Consider the following 22,759-nt stretch of genomic DNA (forward strand, 5'->3'; position numbering starts at 1 on the left):
GGCGGAGTTCGAGAAGTGCGCGCGGGCACAGGGGAGCGGCGAGAGCTGGGAAGACGTGCGTGCTAAAGCGATATTGTCGTACCGGTCGATGTTCGGCGAGTTCAAGCACGAGGCCATCTGGACGCTTTTGAGGGACAAGCAGAAATTCCAAGGTGGAATTCTGCACACTAGTGCGCCAAAGAGGATGAAGACCACCGAAGTTGGTGGTTACACGAGCAGCGGCAGCGGCAATCAACCGGTTGACCTCAACCGGTTGTACGTGGACGACAGCGGTTCCGGCACACCGATGTCCTCCCGACGTCCTCCCGGCGTCAAGGCTGCGAAGGCCAAAGGGAAGGCGGCCGCGACCTCATCCTCGACCGCTGCAACCCCACCTCCGCTCCCGGAAATGCTCCCGCCCCAGGCAGCCGAAGTGTATTCGTCGTTGGCGACAGCGTCGATGGCGAGGACGTTGTTGGAGACGCACAAGGCCCTCAAGAAGTGTACCGACCCCGACGAAGCCGAATACCTCCGGGCATTGATAGATGAACTGCGTCGGAAGTTGGGAATTGCACCGACTTAGTTTTTTTTTTTGTAAGTTGAACGGTGTAACTTCTTTTTTTATTAATGTGTCCCCGTTTGTTATTTCGACCTTTTTATTTACTCGTTATTAATTGTTAGTTGAAAACATTTAAATCAATTAAACAAATAAATAAAATGATGATGTGGCGCGCCATAGGGCGCGCCTTAGGGCGCCCCACTGCAGGTGGGGAGGTAGGAGGATAAAACTGCTGACGTGGCGCGCCATAGGGCGCGCCATAGGGCGCGCCTTAGGGCGCCCCATTGCTAATGCCCTAATAATGTAAATAGCCTTCCTACTTGGAGAAGACCAAAACCAAGGTAAATTCTGCGTTGTAAGAGATACATACCAGAAAATTTGCAAAATTAACCCGCCGGCTCGGCTACTACCACTAAGTCAATTCACTCCCAAAAATTGACACAAGGTTGTAATATACTATATGCGTATCATCTCTACCTGCGTTGGCATTTGTTTTAAGCATAATCCGTCTCTCCTGCAGTGGTATCACCTTCGTTAGATTGCAACGGTTCTGAATCTTGATTTAGGAACACCTCCGACTGGAGAGAGGGAAACAACTTATTGACCTAAAACCATGTCTGTTCCCACACATCGTCTCCCCCTAGAGTACTAGTGGGAACAAGAACCCCTTTCGTCTTCATGGCAATCAGGGTGTTCTTGAGAAGTTCTGGCACTAGCTCCTCAAGCTTCTCACCCCTTTTGACCTTGAGCTTCATGTACTTCTCCATCCGGCCAATTACATTACGCCACAGCTTGCAGAAGCTCGACAGTTGTGATAATTCCTGTGTTATCTGCTCACAGTATTGGTCAGCAACTCGAGCATCAAGCTTGAGAACCAGTTGTAGTGATCTCAGAAGTTCATCGGCCAGATTCTCCTTGTATGGAAGCAGTCTCTGGAAAATGCGAAGAAGTCCAAAAACTGCTTTCTCAACTAAGGCACAAGCCACTACCGTTGACTGAACTATACCTGCTATGTGATCATAAACACCTGGCCACAGAAGCCCAATTCTGTCACGGTTATTCAAAGTAATTGCAATCAACAGTTCCAGGCAGAACACCGCAGTGTCCTCATCCTCAGGCGATGCATTGCCCTTCTGTGGTCGTCCAGCAGCCCATATAAGTGCCCGTGCAAGCTGCAATAAGGAATCAGCTTGCAGGAACTTGCTCTCTGTGAAGATGCTGTCTATATGGCACTTCTGGATTGTCTGAAGCGTGCGTTGATGAGCAGCCAGTTGTTGTTCAGTAGGCTGAGACCTTGGCTCTTCGGTATCAAGAGACAGAAGCTGACTGAATCTCCCCATAAGGCCGGAGGACCTCCTAGGTGTACCAATCGTTTGCATGTGAGCAGAAGAAAGTGAGTTCGTAAGAGGCTTCCCATGTCCAGGATCAGATGACATCTCTGAATCATCCGCTGCATCACTGGCCACACGAGCAGGCAGAAGGCCTAGCTTGTGCAATCTTAAGATGCAGTCCAGAATATTTCTCCAACCAGTACGGACAAAATCTCCATATCTATTCGCAATAGTGAAAACTGTAACCGTGGCCATTCTAGCTTTTGCATCATCACCGAAGGCTAGAACAGGTTCCTCTACAGATGAGGGGTGGTTTAAGAGTGTTGTGAACTTACACAGACACACAACAAGATCATCCAAAACATCTTCGAGATGATGACACGCAGATATCTTTGCGACAGCCAAGAATCCGTCTATACATGTTTGGTAAACATCCTCATATTCTGCATGATCAAATACCACAGAGATAGCAGCAATTGTTGGACCAGACATGATAGCAAACATGTCATGGTCAAGGTAGGTTCTGGAATCTGCAACTATGTATGGAGATGTTTTTTTGGACTTGTGCATCAAATCAATCCATCTGCTAGGAGTCATTTCAGCAAAACCTGCTCCTTGTTCAGGTGTGGTGCGAATCTCGTTCTTGCAGATCGAGTAATAGAGCTCAGTTATAAACTCGAGAGGTAGGTCATTGCCTCCATTGATGTGCCGGTTATTCTTTATGAAATCTTCTTCTGTCATCTTTTTCTTCACCTGTACGTTATACTGATCAGTATTAAGCATGATGAGGGAATAAGACAGCAAGAGAGCAGCATCCCTATTTGCTAAAATCAAAGGTGATTGTTCATAGTATCGCCCAGAGAATGCCTCAAGCACCCTTTGTATCTTCTGAGATTCACCAGGCAGCCGAAAAGTCTCCAGAAATAGCCTTAATGCAGTATCAAGGTTCATGTCTTGAAAATCATATGTTCCTGCAAATTCATGTAGAACTTGAACGCAAAAATCATCATGATTTCCAAGAAAATCTCCTACGAGATTTTTATCTAGTCAAGCTGTATAGCGAAAAAAGCAAGCCACACTCTGGGAATCAAGTTTTTCGGGCAACAGATGTGTTCCTTGGAGAAATTCTAGCCCTTTCTTTGGATCTCGATTGAAGTGATCAGCTCCAATCATCAATCTTCTTTTTATGTACTTCCTTCGGCGAACAAAAGGGACCCAATAATCAGGATCACTATAATTGTTGCATTTCACCATCCAGAAGGGAATATATACTCCTCAAGATTTACAGGATTTAATTCAGAACCAGTTGATCCATTGCCAATCCTCTCAGCCATTCCTTGAATAACTGCTATTAGACCATCTAAAGCAAGAATGTGCATACTGGACAGAGGGCAATTCACTGGAAACGCACTCTTCGACAATAAGTTAGCAAGTTCTTCAAACACGTTTCCGCACGTTATATCGCAATCTAAATTTGCATACATTTCTACCATAAAGGTTTTCTGCCTACAGAAATCAACTAGTGCCTCCATAACAACCTCCTGCTGCTGGTACGAAGCTCCATACTGAGGTTGTGCCAGTCTCAAGATCACACAGGCAAAGAAAGCTTCAAGCTGAAGTTTCAGCTCAGTGTGCAAGCACTGATATAAATTAAGAACAATGCTACAGACCATAGAAAGAATCAAGGGACTCATTGACAACCCAAACTGCATAAGGTTACGAAACAGTTCATCCTGTATTAAACTCAACAATCTGGGATGCTGTCGCATAGCAGGGCCGCTTAATTCAATTGCTGAGTTAATCAAACCTAACGCGAATAGAGGCACATCTTCATCAAATGACATCGAATTTGCTCCGAGACCTGTCTCTGTATGCTCAACAACATTAAGCAACAAACAGATAAAATGAAAAATCTCAACCATGCAGGGTACACCATATGGTTTTGTCATTAAATGCAAGTCAAATGGAACTACATCCTTCCCATTGTCACCCCTGGCATTACTTTCATCCACCACACTGCTCATAAGGCCAGATGCAGAACTCAAAACTCCAGTGGAGAGTCGGCCATCATACTCAGAATTTCCACTGCCATTTTCTACGTTGCTGCTGAAACTGTAATCAGGATCAAGTCCAGCAGCCTGTGGCGATAGATAGCATGTAAGGTTCCACATGTAATAAGAAAAATGAAACAAAGACAGCATCAGTGATCAATCGCCACAAAGACCTACATATATCAAATTATCAACAATGCTAATTGAGCTACAAGCATCACAAGTAGATACAACACATATGCAATCTAATTGCAAATAAGAGTGAACATAATCAGCCTATCCAACTAAAGTTTTATCAAGTGGAAGTGTCCCTATTAACTCCAACATGATCAGTCTTATTTTATCTTATCCAAATGTTAGCCACATGCGTGATCATTAAAAATCAATCACCAAGTTCCTCTCCAGTGTTATTACAATCCAAAAGATAGAGAGAAGAAAATCATTAGCTTGATGTAAAAGTTCTCCTTTGGTACCAGCTTGATGTACTACTCGGAAACAGGTGTTCACAATGGTACAAACATGCTGATTGCTCAACATCACTGATGCTTTACTTTTCATGCAAGCCAATAGAACTTGAAGTATCTTGGTTAATACAACCTCTTCAGATGCAGGATCAGTTACCTCAAATCTACAGCTAGTAACTGCATCAACTACCAGATGCATAGCATCATCAACATTGACAGCATTCATATCCAGCACATCAAGAGTCAAAATCTTGTACACAGATGACAGTGCAACACCAGTAATTGGAGCCGCTGTTTCATCCGACCGAATTACATCGAGAAACGGCTGGAGTACAGGGAAGGATTGACAGATTGCCAGTCATGTTGCCATGAAAATACTTGTCTTCTCAAGTTTTTAAGAGACTGAATGAGAGAGTGCTCCAACTGATCTTCACCAGATGCATAACGACCTCCCCATCTCACATTCCTTCTCATGACTGCCAGTACTGCTCCTATCTCTGAATTAATCATAGATCCCATTGCAGCCTTATTAGCAGAGGTAGCCTCACAGTCTTCGGGTTCCTCTTCAATAGCATTGATGCTAGATTGTAACCTTAAACGTCCCATTGCTAAGAGAAAATTGCACCTTTGAACAAGTAATCTGATCAAGCAGAATAAAATGTGGTTGGAATCAAATCAGGACATTCCGCAGCCCATGATACCATCCTTTTATACATACAAAATTTAACAGATTTGTGAAAACAATATAAGACTATAAAGTATAAACAAAGGTTTCAGCATATATGTTTCTTTTCCATGTATATATTATAGCATATGAGTTTCAAACTGGGAAACAACTTTTGATGAAAATGCAGTGCAGCATAAGAAGTAAATGTTCTACACACACCTAAGCTCATACATAATGCTCCATTATCATTTATCACAGCTTCAATTGTTTCTTGAGCAATATCTCAAACTGAGATATTTTTTCAACATCCTCTACCACAACTAATCCTAGAGAGAATTGCCAGAAATCGTAATACAGGATATACAATAATATAGACCAGAAACAAGCAAACACTTCCTCCATTTGAACTCTAAAAATGAATAATCTATATTTCCCAGTAGATTTTGGTACAGGCTGATTAACTAGTATTGACCATTTAGATCATTTGATAGAATTGTTCAAAACAATGCAGCAGGCATTAGTTCATACTTGCTGATCCACATTTACCAACTCCATTACATTGAAGCACGAAGTTTAAGAATCAGAAAACATTTTACAAGTTGAAATTCAGCAGTCAAATCATGGTCCGCCCTAAAAAAGTATTGCAGAAATGTGATACTTAAACTGGAGCTCCTAATTCCTTTAAACAGTACTATGTAAGATCAGTTTCGTAAACTCAAAGAAATAATTGCGCGTACACTCACCTACGAAAGACAGAGAAGACTAGTGCAGAGTAGATCCGAGGCTTTGACAGTGGAAATCCAGGTTTCCGGCGGCGATATTTGAGGATCAAAATCGCCGGTGGATTGATTTCTTGTTGACTGGCGAGGAGCAGTGAGAAAATTAAAAAAGAAGGCGAAATTTAGAGAAAAAAAAAAGAGGAGAGAGAATTTTATTTTGAAAAGAAAAAAGGTGAAAGAAAAGAGAGAAGTTGTTTGTGGAACGAACGACGCCGTTTGCCTTCTAGAAAACTATACTCCTACTATTAATAAGGCAAAATTACACTTTAAGTCATAGATTATTGGAGTATATCTACTCTTTATTTCTTATTAATCTATACGTAGTTGTGAAATGGTGGAAAGATCGATCATTAAAGTGTAATATTTCCTATTAATTATTACTAATATGTCCAAAATAATAATTAGGAAAAAAATGAGAAGGAAACAAAGCATAAGAATAATAATGAAGCATTTAATAAATGATGAGAGTTAGTTAGAGCAAAAATGTGATTACTTTCCTTGCAGCAAGATCTGCCCCTCCGTTGCCAACTGCGCTACGCCCATGCAGGCATGTGATTACTTTCCTATTTCTACTCATCTCATTGAATGGAAGCACACATCCTTGCACGCCTACATCAATAAAGAGTTGGTCTCTCAACTTCACAATTTATCATTTTGATAGATGTCACACATATTCACATTTTCTTCCACTTATCATATCATTACATCTTCACACACTCCACATTTGCTTGGTTTGATCAGCATGGCTATTGAGGGTGTCTCCGCCTCAGCCACCACCACACGTGGTGGTAGGCGCCGCCACCAAGGCGGCCAAAGAAGTAGAAACTTCAAGCTCACAATCCTCTCAGTTGTGGTCATTCTTCTCATCTTCAGAAGCACCATTGACAGCTCATTGCATTCCTCCTTGCCAGATATCTCAACCACAAACTAAGTGGAAGAGGCTAATCGGTTCATTGCCCAAATTCGATCCAACGAGGAAGATGAAGATGGTAACTCCACAACCTTGATCACACCTAACCAAATATACACATTAGGCCCCAAGATCACCAACTGGGATGGTCAGAGGCAGATGTTTCTCCAACAGCATCCCAAGAATCCTAGGATCATGCTGGTGACGGGGTCGAGGCCAACTCCTTGTGACAGTACCATTGGTGATCATTACCAGCTCAAATCTATCAAGAACAAGATTGATTACTGCAGACTCCACAGCATTGAGATAGTGTACAACATGGCCTTTTTTGATGAGGTGATGTCTGGTGTTTGGGTAAAGCTGCCTCTGATTAGGAAGCTGATGCTTTCACATCCAGAAATGGAATGGATTTGGTGGATGGATAGTGATGCATTATTCACTGATATGTTTTTTGAGGTCCCATTTTACTGATATGAAGGTTACAACATGGTTGTTCATGGCTATCAAAGTCTGCTATTCGATGAGAAATCTTGGATTGCTCTGAATGCAGGGGTGTTCCTGCTTAGGAACTGCCAGTGGTCGCTGGACCTGCTCGACGCCTGGGCAAGAATGGGGCCGAGGGGTTGGGCCAGAGACGAGGCGGGGAGGATTCTGACAGAGAATTTGAAGGGAAGGCCAACATTTGAGGCAGATGATCAGTCTGCACTGATATATCTGCTCATCTCAAGAAGGGATGAGTGGATGGATAGGGTGTTTTTGGAGAATTCATACTATCTCCATGGATACTGGGTGGGATTAGTGGACAGGTACGAGGAGTATGAACGCAAGATTCACCCCGGTTTAGGAGACGAGAGATGGCCTTTCATTACTCATTTTATTGGCTGCAAAGTTTGCACTGGTTATGGGGATTACACGTTTGAGTCGTGCTTGAGGAACATGGAGAGGGCGTTCAATTTTGCCGATGATCAGATGCTGGAGAAGTATGGTTTTAGGCATAGGGGGCTCTCAAGCCCTAATGTGAAAAGGATCAGAAATGAGACGAGTAGGCCATTGGAGCATACAGATAAAATTAATGTGTCTCAGACAGTGTATATATAGGGAGGGCCTCTGATATTATTGTTTTGAAACATATTGAGACTGTATATAATCTGAATCACATTTCATCAGCTTTTTTTTACACAATAGTCTGATGTTTTATCTATACAACAACTATAGTCAAGTATCATACTGAATAAAAGGTCTAAGATCAACTTACACAGCCCAAAATCTACTAGTTTGCTCTATGTATAAGCTGAACAGCCATGCTTTCATTATTCGAGTCTGAACCAGACTACGTGTTGTTATGAACCATCTCTCCTTTGCTTGCCCTGTGTTAACTTTGTTATTTCACTCGAATAACAGGAACCCTCCGACGTGCTAGCAATATTTCATTCATTTGAGCAATCTGGAGAAGTAGTTGGTTGATTTTCTGCAGAGTTGCAGCCAAAGATTAGCATGAATTATAAGAGATCCAACTCAACACAGAAAAAATGTACATCTATTACATATTCAACAACTGTGTTTTTTCTTTTATATGTATTTCACATTCCCTATTAAAGTGATTTTCCAAAATTGGTTACATTGAGCCTTTATCAACTATTACTGATCCAGGGAAATAAACAACCAAATTTGTTCTAATACTTGAGAAGTTTAAAAAGGGAAAGAACAGTAGGATGATGAGAAAACCATAAATCAAAACCTTGTCCTTTTCATCTATGACAGCCATGAGACTCTTCTTGCTGCTGTCTAACTGCAACCGCCTCCGCCACCACATCTGAACTCTCCGCCGCCAGAACGAGAGCAGCATCACGGCAACAACACCACCTGCCATACATGCAAAAGACCACAGCCCAGCTCTACAAGTAGCACAGTTCCTCAACCTACCTAGAATGTGGAAAAAACCAGTTTGCAGAGCTCCCACATGCAGTCTCATCCACCTCCTAACCCCATCACCACCAGCAGCTGGTGGTGGTGGCAGATGTATCGGTTCCTGTGGCTGCAGCTGCTGACGCTCATCGCCTTGATTAGTGATTGGCAAATCTTCATGATTTCCGGGTGGAAAAACTGATGACCTGGTGAAGAAGTCGTCTTTAACAGCGGAGGAATTTCCTTCTTTATCGAGTTGCTGCCAATCATCTAGTTCGTCTGAAACATCCCTGTTTTCCATGTTTATTGATTTGAACAAGTATGTCAATCAAAGTACAAGTATACTTTTGTATATATATATATTTATAGATATTCATCTCATGCAGCATTATCTATATTATGAGGATATGATTATTGTAACACATACCCATGCCAAAAAAAAGATCTTGTTTTCAGATATTTTGCTGGAAATATCTTGAATGCTCTTCTCAGAATTTTGGGTTTGGCTGCTACTTATTTATATAGTAAAAGAGAACAAAATAAGTCAAGGCAGTTGATGTTGATATGTGGGACAATCCTTTTTGCACATATCTAACGATAATCTTACACTTGTTATTGTCTTTTTATGTAGGAGCAAGACTGTGATATGATGAAGGTGCATAAAATGACGAATATATTATACAGATATCATTGTTTTTTTCAAAGATAACCATCTGTATTCAAAACAGTAGAGTTTACAATTGGTAGTCATTCATCTACGAAACCTAAAAACCTATTAATAAGAATGATATTACACAAACTACGCATCCCAGAACACACATTTGATGATACACTAAGACATGGATTAATTCATCAATAGCCCACTATTTGTCCTGTGCAGAACACATTGGAGAATTTTTTCAACAAAGTATACTAATTTAGTAAGATGGTAATCTATGTGCGAGAAGAAGAGAAATGCGGAGAAAAAGAGGCAGAAATTCTCATCATTCTTTTTCACATATAATGAGAATGTTTGAGAATACAACTTGAAATTGAAAGAGGCAGAAATAGCTTCTCATCATTCAGAGGATAAAGAATACAATTTGATGAAACATACTTCATGAAGACAAAGGTTACCTGCATGACTGATTACGAGAGATGCCGACTTCAAATACTCAGCTATGCTTGATGAAAATGTAAAATAATCAACAACAGTTAAGGACCCATCTTCTCCACTACTCTGAAATTTGATGTCATTAAATTAAGATATTAGAAATGACAGTGTGCCTGGTTTAGAATAATCAGACAAGATGGACTACAAAGAAATCTGCCTTAACAATCTAAGTGAACAATTGGTGTTAAACCCAACTTTTAGATTTTAGACACACCACTAAAGTTTCTATTTTGGCTTTAGAAAGCAGAAAGGAGGCAGATAACAAAAGCATAAATTCCACAAGGGCATGGGCATTAAATTCCGAAACTATAAATATAAAGATAAGCTCACAAATGCATAGGAGATAGGACCAGTAGAGGTGATACGACCCTACGTCGTATCCCGTTTTACCGGCGTCCTAACGAAGGATCGGCGGTAGCAAGAACCGGCTGTGCGCGGGAATTCCTCTCCGTCGGGCAGCGCGAGATCTTAGTCAAAGATAATTCTCAACTCGTCGTTGGGCAAAAGATTAATATTGTATTTCGTTGATTCCTTCAAATGATTACATTCTTCCCTATTTATAATACTAAATCCTAACTTATCGAACAAGAAACAAATATATGTAAAGATATGCAAAATCTTAATAAATCTAAACTAATTAAGTGAAGACTCGTATCAAGAGGTGAGATAAATGCATCATAGACAAACTGGTTCAAAGGAGTATTGCCGCAGAGAAATAGGATAAGAACACTACCCCAAATCACAAACCGAGCATAAGGTAATAATTTTACAGTAATGCAAGGACAGCTCAGATATAATATAGACATTATTCCAGAGCTCATTTTCGTGTATTCATGCTACTACGCATTGCTTCATTGCTCCCAAAACCGAATTTGATGCAAGAAACTCAATTAAAATACCAGGTGTCTATTAGCCAATACCTTTGACGGGATGTATGATCCCCGGCCCATTTGAATGACAAGGTCTGTATAGCCCTTTCTAAACAGAGCTTCCCTGACCTCCTGACTGTCTACAGCTCTAACCAATGCATCAAAACTAGTTGTTCCAACAGTCACGAAGACTACACTTTTTCGGTTCTGCTCTTGCGATGGCGATGTCCAAGTACGGCTCTTGCGATGGCGATCCTGCTCCTGGCGCTGCTCGTCTGCTTAGGGGTGCAGTGGTCGCTGATGGATCCGATCGTCGTAGCCGAGTCCAAATGTGGCATTGTGCCGTTCAAGAGGAGCGCTGGCCTCGTGAAGGGGGCGAGGCGCGTGGCGTTCTTCGTCGTCTTGGCGTTCGGCATTATGCAGGGGGTTTTGGCGGCGGTGTTGGGCGGTTGTGCGGTTGGTTGTTTACGCTGCGTTGTCTACCGTGGTGTTGCTCTTCGGCGTGGCTGCGAAGACGGTGTTGTTCGTCCATTGTAGAGAGTTTAAGAGCATCTGCAACGGTGGACGGACGGCGTCTGTCCGTCCGTGCCAGCGGCACGGAGGAGGTCATCCGCCGCTGCGCTCGCGCCACTGGCACGGAGCTGCTCGATGACTCGAGCACGTCCGTGCCAGCGAGCAGCTCACGTAGCGTGCTACGATTGGGCAACGGTATAGCCGTTGCCTTTGAATATTTTTATTTTTTAAAAATAAAATTCGGTATTTAATTATAAAAACTGATAAAAAAAATATTTTCGAAATCCAAAAATATGACCGTTTTTTTGCCCGTTTTTCTGTATTTTTTTTTATTTTTTTCCCCCAAAATCATCTATAAATACACACATTCATCATCCATTTATCACATCGAATCATCTCTCATTCATCTCTCATTCATAATTTTCATACAACATATCTTCACCTTCATCTCTCACTCAAAACCTCAAATGGATTTCACCCATCTTATGGCGGAAGCGGAGCGCGAAGAACAAGAATACTACAAACAACATTGTGTCGCTTATGAAGCATACGTCGCGGCGAATACCCCCGCTCCCCCTCCTCCTCAACGAATTAGATCAACTCATCGTTCATCCATCGTGACCGGGAGGGAGCCCACGAAAGGCTCGTTGCCGACTATTTTGCCGACCAGTCGTGGTTTCCGGCAGATTACTACAGGCGCCGTTTTCGCATGTCAAAGCGCTTGTTTATGCGAATTGTCAACACATTGTCCGCACGTGTTGAATTCTTCCAAACAGGTCCAGATGCAGCCAGCCGGTAAAGTATCACGCCGTTGCAGAAGTGTATGCGTGTCATCCGACAACTCGCTACTAGGCAAACGGCCGACCTCTTCGACGAGTATTTGCATGTCGATGAGTCCACTGGAATCCTTTGTCTAAAATTTTTTTGCGAAGGGGTTCGTACAGCTTTCGGTGATGAATTCCTTCGGGTACCCACCACCGATGATTGCCAACGGTTGCTTCGTCTTCACGAATCAGTCCATGGCTTTCCCGGAATGCTTGGCAGCATTGACTGCATGCATTGGAGGTGGAAGAATTGCCCGACTGCTTGGAGGGGGCAACACTTAAGCGGTCACAAAGGCGGCGGCCCAACACTTATCCTTGAGGCGGTCGCCGACTACCCCCTATGGATTTGGCATGCATATTTCGGCGTTGCCGGATCCAACAACGACTTTAACGTGCTCTATTCTTCACCACTCTTCAATGATGTGATGAATGGTGTAGCACCGGCGATCAACTTCACCATTAACGGAAATACATACCACATGAGTTACTATCTCGCCGATGGTATCTACCCAAAGTGGTCGACTTTCGTGAAGACGCTCAGCAACCCGCAAGACCCGAGACAGGTTCTTTTTGCGCAGCGTCAAGAGTCCGCGCGGAAAGACGTCGAAAGAGCCTTTGGGGTCCTTCAAGCACGATGCAACATTGTGAAGGCCCCGGCTCGGCTCTGGTACGTGAATAATATCGCCGACATCATGTACACGTGTATTATCTTACACAACATGATTATAGCCGACGAAGGACCGAGGGCGGCTAGCTTCTACGACGAGGATGAAGCCGGAAGCTCAACCGCGAGGTCTCCCCCACGCCGAGGTCGGCATACGACGGTGGGGGAGAGGCTCAAAACAAGGCACAAAATGCGCGATACCCGAACCCACATTGAGCTACTAGAAGACTTAATCAAACACATGTGGGCGAAATTCGGCAACGAGTAGGGTTTGTTTTTTTAAATTTTACGAATCTAATTATATAATTTTAAATTTTTAGGATTTTAATTATGTAATTTTTAATTTTTCAAAGTTCATAATTATGTCTTTTTTATTTTATTTGTAATTTGTAATATTATTTCGGGTTTTTAATGAATTATAATATTATGGAAATGTTTTATTTAATTGCGGAATAACACAGCTATGGGTGTTGTGCTCTAGCCGAAGAGCATGCAGAAAAAGTGGAGCCGGACCCACAACCGTGCTCGCTAGCATGGTTGTGGGTGCTCTAATGGTGAATTGGAGTTGCAGAGTGATGTCAAGAAGTTAGGGCAGGTTTATGTCCAGTTGCCACCACTATGAGGTCTAGCTAGTTGTCCCAACAATCATTGTATCGTTTATTTTTATTTTTATTTTTATTTTTATTTGGGTATGATGTGATTGTTCCATTTATGTTGTTCAACATTAAAAAATATAGGTAAAATGAATTAGTTGATTATTTATACCCGTTTTGGGGGTGTCTGGTCCTAAGAGCATCCACAATGGTAAATAGGCCCGCCATAAGCTAGCCACAACTCCTCCTGCCACATCATTAGCACTTAAAAACTCCTTCTGCCACATCATCATCACTTAAAAACTCATCCTGCCACATCATCAGGACAAACAACTGGACAAGCAATAGACTTGTCACAATAAACAAAATTATAAAAACAAATAATTAAAAATCACACAAAATACGGAATTAAATTTACGACACAGATACGGAAAAATTCTATAACAATATTAAAATTAAAAAACTTCTTCTGCCAGCCAGCATCGACACCTGCCCGAAACTTCTCGGAGTCCATCAGCACCTCATAGCAGTTCCAATAGGTGAACTCCTTATAGAGACCGGGCACGAGGAAGGCTTTTTCCGCTATCCTTCTGCAGTCCTCGTCAGTTTGGCCACTGGTCTGCATGCGGAGGGCGTTGGTGTACAAGCCCGAAAATCGCCCTGATTGGGTCCCACCCCTTCCGACACTCCTCCCCGCTGCGTGGCCTCCCCTCCGAGCAAAATGCCTTGTAGGCTGCTGCTATTTTAGCCCACAAGTTGACGATCCTCTTGTCACACCTCAACCCCTCTGACGTATACTCTTATAATAAATAAATCCTTTATCATAAAAGCAATTAATACACGTGTCTAATTCATAGAACACCAATATTATATAAGTTCAAACCAACACTTATCCGATATACATTTCAAAATATCATGTAAAGTAGTGGAACCCTCTCACCACTCTATATACTATACATTTATCTACATTCAAAATGATGAGGAGGAGAAAGTTGCCAATATGCGTCAGCCGCCAAACCTGATAACATGTGGAGTCCCTATGACCCACGTCACTCAAAACTTTACTGCTATCTTATTCCTGAAAAATTTAGTGGTTTATATGAGCCACAACTCAGTATATATAAATTTCCACCTTTAATCTCACATGATACAAACATCAAGCATATTCTTTTATCAATACATATAATCAGAAACAATATATAACATCATTTAAAAACAAACCATTTCATACTCATATGCATATGTCACTCTATTCAGTTTATTATTTTGTAACAGTCAAGCCTAGTATCTGCCCGTGATTCCTCTATGACCCGAAGGTCTCTCTGTAATTGGACTCATAGGTCCCTCTGTATTTGACCCGAAGGTCCCTCTGTATTTGACCTGAAGGCCTCTCTGTAATTGGACTCATAGGTCCCTCTAAAATTCCAGATCCAGTACAAGGCTGTCACAGATCCTCTTTAATCACATGATTCATGTACTTTCAATATCATATGTAAAACATCAATTACATATTTCTATCATATAATTCATTTACAACATCATATCCATTGCACCGATCACATATCCATATCATATTCCACCATCTATATCAAATAACACATAATCATATTAATTTCACACCATATAATCCAATAATTCATTCCAATTCAACATATAACAATCAACCACATAACACATGTAAAACTAAAAGTGTGATTTATACACACCTGATTAAGATAGATAATCTAATCGAGCCCCTGACTCCTGGTACCTTTCAAACCTTGATCCGAAATATGTAGTAAGATGAGTGTGTTTAAGAGATAACTTAAGAATTTAGTTACATCCCTAACCTCTTCATCTTCAGACTTTCACTTTATGCCTCTCAACTCCAAAGTCTCCTTCTTTCAAAATTATGCTTCAAGACCTATTTATAGTAATTTCTAGTCGGTCATGGAAATGAGATTCACACCTATCCACTTCTTCAGCTTATGCTTACTCTAAATTTCTTACACGTCATTTGAAATAAGAGAAAATAAAGGCATCAAATAAAAATATTATAATAATAGCAATTATCTAAAATCCTATGTAACAATATTATAAAGAATAGCATTTTATTGTTTGGAACTACATGCCATTACATGCACACAAATAAACACACATATGTGACTAAAATTAATGCTCCACAATATGGCTCATATAGTAAATGGAAGACTATTCCTAGTCTCGTACGGACATATACATAAACATATAGTATTATACTATTATTTTGTCATTTTAATTGTATACATCTAGATACATGATTATATAACTAATTCAACCTTTCATAAATAATACCATATTTGATAGCAATCCATTTATATATCTATAATTCCAATGAATATAAATGCTAATATATAAAATAAAGCATGTTTTGGGTCATGTATGTCACAATTCTTCTCCTCTTTAAGAATTTTGTCCGGAAAATTCGCTTTCTCCATGAGTTAATGCATCCAATAAAATCACTAACCCGTAAACAAATGTGGATAGTACTTTCTCATCTTTTCCTCTGTTTCCCAAGTCGCTTCTTCGACTCCGTGATTTTGCCAAATAACTGTTACCATTGGAATATCTTTTATTCGCAATTGCTTTATCTGGCGGTCCACTATATTGACAGGTTCTTCTATATAACTCAATTTCTCAGAAATCTGTATATCAGTATCTTTCAAAATATGTGAAGGATCAGATAGATAATGTCGAAGCATACTGACGTGGAAAACATTATGAATTCGTGTTAATTCCAGAGGTAGTGCTGACCTATGAGCCAATGGTCCAACTCTTTCGACAATATCATACGGACCAATATAACGAGGACTCAACTTACCTTTATAACTCTTCTGTCTATCCCATGTCGCTTTCAATTTCCTTTTAATAATATCAATCTTGGACAGTTTCTCGAATAATCTCTGACATTTCTAGAATCTCTATATACTGAACTTCTACATTTTCTACTATACAATATCCCATACAGTGCCATAAATAAAACTGGTTACTATACGCAAACTTTATCAGCAGAATATACTCATCCCCTGAACCTTGAAATTCAATAACACGAACACAAAACATTACCTCCAACGTCTGTATAGTTATCTCTGACTTAGCATCTTTCTGAGGGTGAAAATCATTACACATCTCTCGCGTACTTTTCAACAAAGTGATATAACGAACAACGCCATCTTATAGGTAAGAAATGTGCTATCGATGACCATGTAGGTACACACTGTTCTGCTTTAACCTGTTGACATGTCAAACACCTTGAAACAAATTCTACGACTTTCTTCTTCATCTTCGACCACCAATAATACTTTAATAATGATGTTATTTGCATATGTGTAATCACTCTGCTTGACTTATAACTAAAAACATCTGTAACAACATTAACCTTCTTAAGATGGTATTTCGATGGTGTAATCATAACCTTTAAGAAAATCGATCGAACGTCCCTGTCTCATATTCAACTCATTCTAACTCATCAAATATTTCAATCTGTCATGATCGGCCGAAATTTAAAAAGTCTCTCCATGCAGATAAGGATGCCAAATCTTCGAAGGAAAACAACACTGCTAAACTTTCATCAGAAATAGAATAAGTAGCTTCATGTACTCGTGATTGTCTTTGATACATAAGCAATAAACTTTCCATTTTGCATCAAAAGATAACCAAATTCCTATTGCAAAGCATCACTGTAGATAACATAATGTCATGTACCTGTGGAAATTAGGGCTGGCAAATCGTGCGGATTGGGTCGTTATCGGGTCAACCTGATAATGACCCAACCCAATAAGGCCAAACCTGAACCCGACCTGCTAAGGAAACTGTAAATCCGAACACGAACCCGACCTGCTACCTTCAAATTCGAACACGACCCGCACCCGACACGAACCCGTTATCGACACGATATAATATGGGTTGACACGACACGATAACAACCCGAACCTGATATTACACGATTAAAACCTAATATTACACGATTAAACCTTAATTTTTAACCTAATTTACATAATTAAAATTCATTTTATACTATTTAAACCTAATTTATAAGAAATTAAAAAATTAAAGAAATATATATTTTTTTAAATAATAATAAAAATAATAATATTATTTCTTAATGGGTTACCCGTATCCGACCCGCATCCGACCCGAACCCAACCCGAAATTATCGGGTTCTTAATGGGTCAACCCGATAAGGACACGAATCCAATAAGACTTGACCCCAACCCAATAATTTCGTGCGGATTCGTGTCAGATTATCGTGTCGTGTTGAAAATTGCCAGCCCTAGTGGAAATAACCAGTATAGGTGACATAGTCAATCAATGATTCAACAAATCAAAACTATTCTGACATGCTTCACTCCATATAAGAGAAGAACTCTTCCGTAATAACATCTTTATCAATTCAACCATAATCGAGAATCATTTTCAGTTGACAAATACTTCAATATTCTGTATATCCATTTCTATTCTTCAACCTGATACCATGTGTCCCAATAATACCACAAGATCTAGCTAGACTCACACTTACCCAACCTTGCAATAAGTTGTTTATCTCACAAACCTTGTAATACTGACTGCAAGTGATTAACATGCTCATCTGTACTTCGTGAAATATACTAGTAAGTCAATAAAAATAATCACTAAGTGATATAGGAATGGTTGAGAGACTTTGTTCATCAATGCCATAAATAATTGTAGTGCAATAGTTAATTTGAAAGGCATAACCAAAACTCATAATGGTCGTATTGAGTTTAAAATGGTGTCTCTGCAATATTCTCTTTAGCTATCTTCAACTGATGGTATCTTGATCGAAAATCACTACTCGAAAACAGTTGCATACCTTGACATTGATAAAATAAGTCTTCTATTCTCGGTAATAGATATTTATTCTTCACTGTTACTTGATTCGACTTCCAATAGTGTATATAATGTCGCAGTGTGTCGTCTTTCTTCTTCAAAAATAATATTGGTGCTCTCCAAAATAAAACATTGAGTCATACATATCTCCTGGCTGGAAACTCTTGTAACTATTTATTCAACTCTTGAAACTCTAATCAAGACATTTGATAAGGATGAATAGAAATAGATGCAGTACCTGGTAGTAATTCAATAGTGAATTTTGTCTCTTGATCAGATGCTAATCCAGAGAGATTTCCACTTCGAATAAATTGAAAAGTCGATGTAGCTAATATAAGACAAGTTGCAATTTATCGATACCATTAAATATCACTCGATCTCGTCTCGATGATTATATTACCATTTTTTTACATGATAAGCTACCTTAGTTCGATGAAGCGACAACCAATCTATACTCATGATAATATCAAATTTGTGTATGAACAAGGGAATCAATATCTGCTGGCAGCTCAACTGAATTAACTCACACCACGCAGTCTAGATAAACCGTGTATACTAAAACAATGCCAGCTCATAATCAACAACAAACATAGTTCTTGTTTAAAGACATAATCTCTCTTTGCTTCATCATCACAATACACTTCTTGCATATATTTATCATTAAATTCTCTAGGAAAATCGTCTGAACTGAGTACCAGAGGTTGTATCATAGATTGTGGGACTGTTTCTGCCCAATAGTAAATATTGCTTCAAAGAAGAGATACTGTATAATCAAAACGTTTTCAGACATACAACTCATCTGATTGAACACATGATCTCTATCCTTTTCAACCATATCTCAGTCACGGCTGGATCAGTAGTCTCATAAAGTCAACAATTCCATTTTTTGGTGTTATTTAATGTTTCTACCTATTTGACTCATCATTGGTCCATGTACTTTTTGTTCCAAAAGCCTAGGTAATCCCCATATGATGCAACATGTATATGAGATGTTTTTACAGTTAACTGATGATGTAGGGCGGCTGACCCTTCTCTCCTTGGTGAGACATGTTTATGATAATTGAAATGCAAATGAAACTTCTAACCAAAAAGTATCATATGATATTCATAAATGCCATGTCCCAGCGGGATTCTATCCCCGCTCTGATACCACCTAAACTGTCACACCTCAACCCCTCTGGCGTATACTCTTATAATAAATAAATCTCTTATCATAAAAGCAATTAATACACGAGTCTAATTCATAGAACACCAATATTATATAAGTTCAAACCAACACTTATCCGATATATATTTCAAAATATCATGTAAAGTAGTGGAACCCTCTCACCACTCTATATACTATACATTTATCTACATGCAAAATGATAAGGAGGAGAAGGTTGTCAATATGCGTCAGCCAACCTGATAACATGTGGAGTCCCTATGACCCACGTCACTCAAAACTTTACTGCTATCTTATTCCTGAAAAATTTAGTAGTTTATATGAGCCACAACTCAGTATATATAAATTTTCACCTTTAATCTCACATGATACAAACATCAAGCATATTCTTTTATCAATACATATAATCAGAAACAATATATAACATCATTTAAAAACAAACCATTTCATACTCATATGCATATGTCACTCTATTCAGTTTATTATTCTGTAACAGTCAAGCCTAGTATCTGCCCGTGATTCCTCTATGACCCGAAGGTCTCTCTGTAATTGGACTCATAGGTCCCTCTGTATTTGACCCGAAGGTCCCTCTGTATTTGACCTGAAGGCCTCTCTGTAATTGGACTCATAGGTCCCTCTAAAATTCCAGATCCAGTACAAGGCTGTCACAGATCCTCTTTAATCACATGATTCATGTACTTTCAATATCATATGTAAAACATCAATTACATATTTCTATCATATAATTCATTTACAACATCATATCCATTGCACTAATCACATATCCATATCATATTCCACCATCTATATCAAATAACACATAATCTTATTAATTTCACACCATATAATCCAATAATTCATTCCAATTCAACATATAACAATCAACCACATAACACATGTAAAACTAAAAGTGTGATTTATACACACCTGATTAAGATAGATAATCTAATCGAGCCCCTGACTCCTCGTACCTTTCAAACCTTGATCCTAAATATGTAGTAAGATGAGTGTGTTTAAGAGATAACTTAAGAATTTAGTTACGTCCCTAACCTCTTCATCTTCGGACTTTCACTTTCTGCCTCTCAACTCCAAAGTCTCCTTCTTTCAAAATTATGCTTCAAGACCTATTTATAGTAATTTCTAGTCGGTCATGGAAATGAGATTCACACCTATCCACTTCTTCAGCTTATGCTTACTCTAAATTTCTTACACGTCATTTGAAATAAGAGAAAATAAAGGCATCAAATAAAAATATTATAATAATAGCAATTATCTAAAATCCTATGTAACAATATTATAAAGAATAGCATTTTATTGTTTGGAACTACATGTCATTACATGCACACAAATAAACACACATATGTGACTAAAATTAATGCTCCACAATATGGCTCATATAGTAAATGGAAGACTATTCCTAGTCTCGTACGGACATATACATAAACATATAGTATTATACTATTATTTTGTCATTTTAATTGTATACATCTAGATACATGATTATATAACTAATTCAACCTTTCATAAATAATACCATATTTGATAGCAATCCATTTATATATCTATAATTCCATTGTGGATGCTCTAATATGCCTTGGAAAATTTATGATTATTTGTATTGTCAACCAAGGCGTGTTAGTCATTATTCAAATAGTACAAATTTTGACAAACTTACGGAGGGAGAATAAAAAACAGATGCTTACACCATTACTAGTCAACATTGAAACTTCTAGATTGTCAAAAATTTTCGTTCATATTATTAACGTAATTAAATTTGCTTGGAAATTGACACAAATGACTTTGAAGAGTAATTATATATAGTATATATTCCTCATAGTCATCAATACCATCCACCCTGCCATCTCTCTTGAAAATTAATTTGGCGGATATATTGGTTTAATTACACGGAACATCAACGTCCAAAATACAATTGATTAATCTTACGTACGTAGATTGGAAGATTAATTATATATCTAGAAGAAGAAAAAAAACAAAAAATGATGATCTGCACATACATATAAATCATACTACTAGTAATAATTGACAAGCTAGCTAGTTTGGCGGCTATATAAAATTTAAAGCAAGCGATTGAATAGAACCGTAGTGGTGTGGTGACGGAGAAATACATGAAATTTCCATAAACATATATTAATATAATATTTCTTTTCGACTCGTCACAAACTCCTTACACTATTTACAATATAAGTTAGAATTAATACATTTAATTAATATGTTAATTTAAGTTAAGAGTTCATATTAAGTGATGTCTCATCACATTTAAAATTCTAATTTAATTACACTAAAAAATAAATATCAAATTTACGGCCTAAAATGAAAAGGGCGAGTGACAATGTGACATTGGAGGGAGTATATAATACTACCAGTACTATTAGTACATCCACCCGAACACACCCCCCTTTCATACCCTCCATTCCACTCTTTGATTCATCAGTGATCATGTCAGACCAAAGCCGGCCAAGCCTGTGGAGAGTCCTCTCCGACACCTCACGCATAATCAGCTCCAACTCCCTCCACTTCGCCGCCCTTTCTCTCCTCTTCATCTTCCCCATCTCTCTCTTCAACATCATCCACACTTTGATTCAGCCGCCATCTCCCTTCAATTCCCACTACCGCCGCCTCCTCTCCACCGTCGATTCCACCTCCCAAGGCCAAATCCCCTCATTCGACAAATCCCAACTCATCTACTTCCTACTCATCCTCATCTTCCACCTCTTCTCCGTCTCCTCCGTCACCCACTCCATCTTCCATGCCTTCCACAAAAACCCCATCAAAATCTCATCCTCTCTCAAATCCATCCTCTCCTCCTTCCTTCCCCTCCTCGCCACCAAGCTCGCCTACTTCGTAATCTTCGTGGCTATTTCCTTCGGCTTCGGAATCTTCATCGGTGTCGTTTTGTTAGGCATGACGGTTATAGGGATGGAGACCGACCCCACCGCAAAATCCTTCATGGCCGTCGTTTTCATGATGATGATTCTGCTGGTCGCGGTGTTGGTCTACATTGGGGTGAAGTGGTGCTTGGTGGATGCGATCGTCGTCGTCGAGTCCAAGTACGGCTTCGCGCCGTTCGACCGGAGCTCCAGTCTCGTCAAGGGGATGGGGAGCTTGGCGTTCCAGATCATCGCGCTGCTGGCGATTCTTCAATGGATTATGTCGGGGTGGTTCTCGGTTTTGGCCGGCGGCGTTGCAGCAAGAACAAGTGACGGCGTATGCAGCGGCGGCGTGGCTGTTCAGATGGTTGTTTACGCTATTTTGTCGACGGCGGTGGCGCTCTTCGGCCCGGCTGCAACAGCGGTGTTGTTTATCCATTGCAAAGCGTTGAATGGGGAATTGGAGGAATTGAAGTTTGACAAGTTGGGGGAGGTTTATGTCCAATTGACTCAAGATGATGTTGCTGACAAGGTCTAGGACTAGGGGTCGTTAGGCCATTGATACGATTATTATTATTA

At 39.7% G+C, this 22,759-nt stretch overlaps 2 protein-coding genes and 2 pseudogenes across 2 annotated transcripts; 2 read left to right on the forward strand and 2 right to left on the reverse strand.

Annotated features, from left to right (window-relative positions):
• Positions 1-865: 865 nt before the first annotated feature.
• LOC121798061 lies at positions 866-4,850 on the reverse strand (annotated as a pseudogene).
• Positions 4,851-6,572: 1,722 nt separating this feature from the next.
• On the forward strand, positions 6,573-7,838 carry LOC121800352 (annotated as a pseudogene).
• An 18-nt stretch (positions 7,839-7,856) lies between these two features.
• On the reverse strand, positions 7,857-8,990 carry LOC121799177. The gene is made up of 2 exons (XM_042198519.1): positions 8,479-8,990; positions 7,857-8,208 (listed from the first exon to the last, which is right to left on the reverse strand). Exons 1-2 carry the CDS (start codon positions 8,944-8,946, stop codon positions 8,122-8,124), a joined length of 555 nt encoding a protein of 184 aa, XP_042054453.1. The 5' UTR covers positions 8,947-8,990; the 3' UTR covers positions 7,857-8,121.
• Positions 8,991-21,749: 12,759 nt separating this feature from the next.
• LOC121800354 lies at positions 21,750-22,718 on the forward strand. Its single transcript, XM_042199926.1, has one exon. The coding sequence runs from the start codon at positions 21,750-21,752 to the stop codon at positions 22,716-22,718; it is 969 nt and encodes a 322-aa protein (XP_042055860.1).
• The last annotated feature ends 41 nt before the right edge of the window (positions 22,719-22,759 follow it).

This window comes from Salvia splendens, chromosome 4, assembly GCF_004379255.2.
Source record: "Salvia splendens isolate huo1 chromosome 4, SspV2, whole genome shotgun sequence".
NCBI lineage: Eukaryota > Viridiplantae > Streptophyta > Magnoliopsida > Lamiales > Lamiaceae > Salvia > Salvia splendens.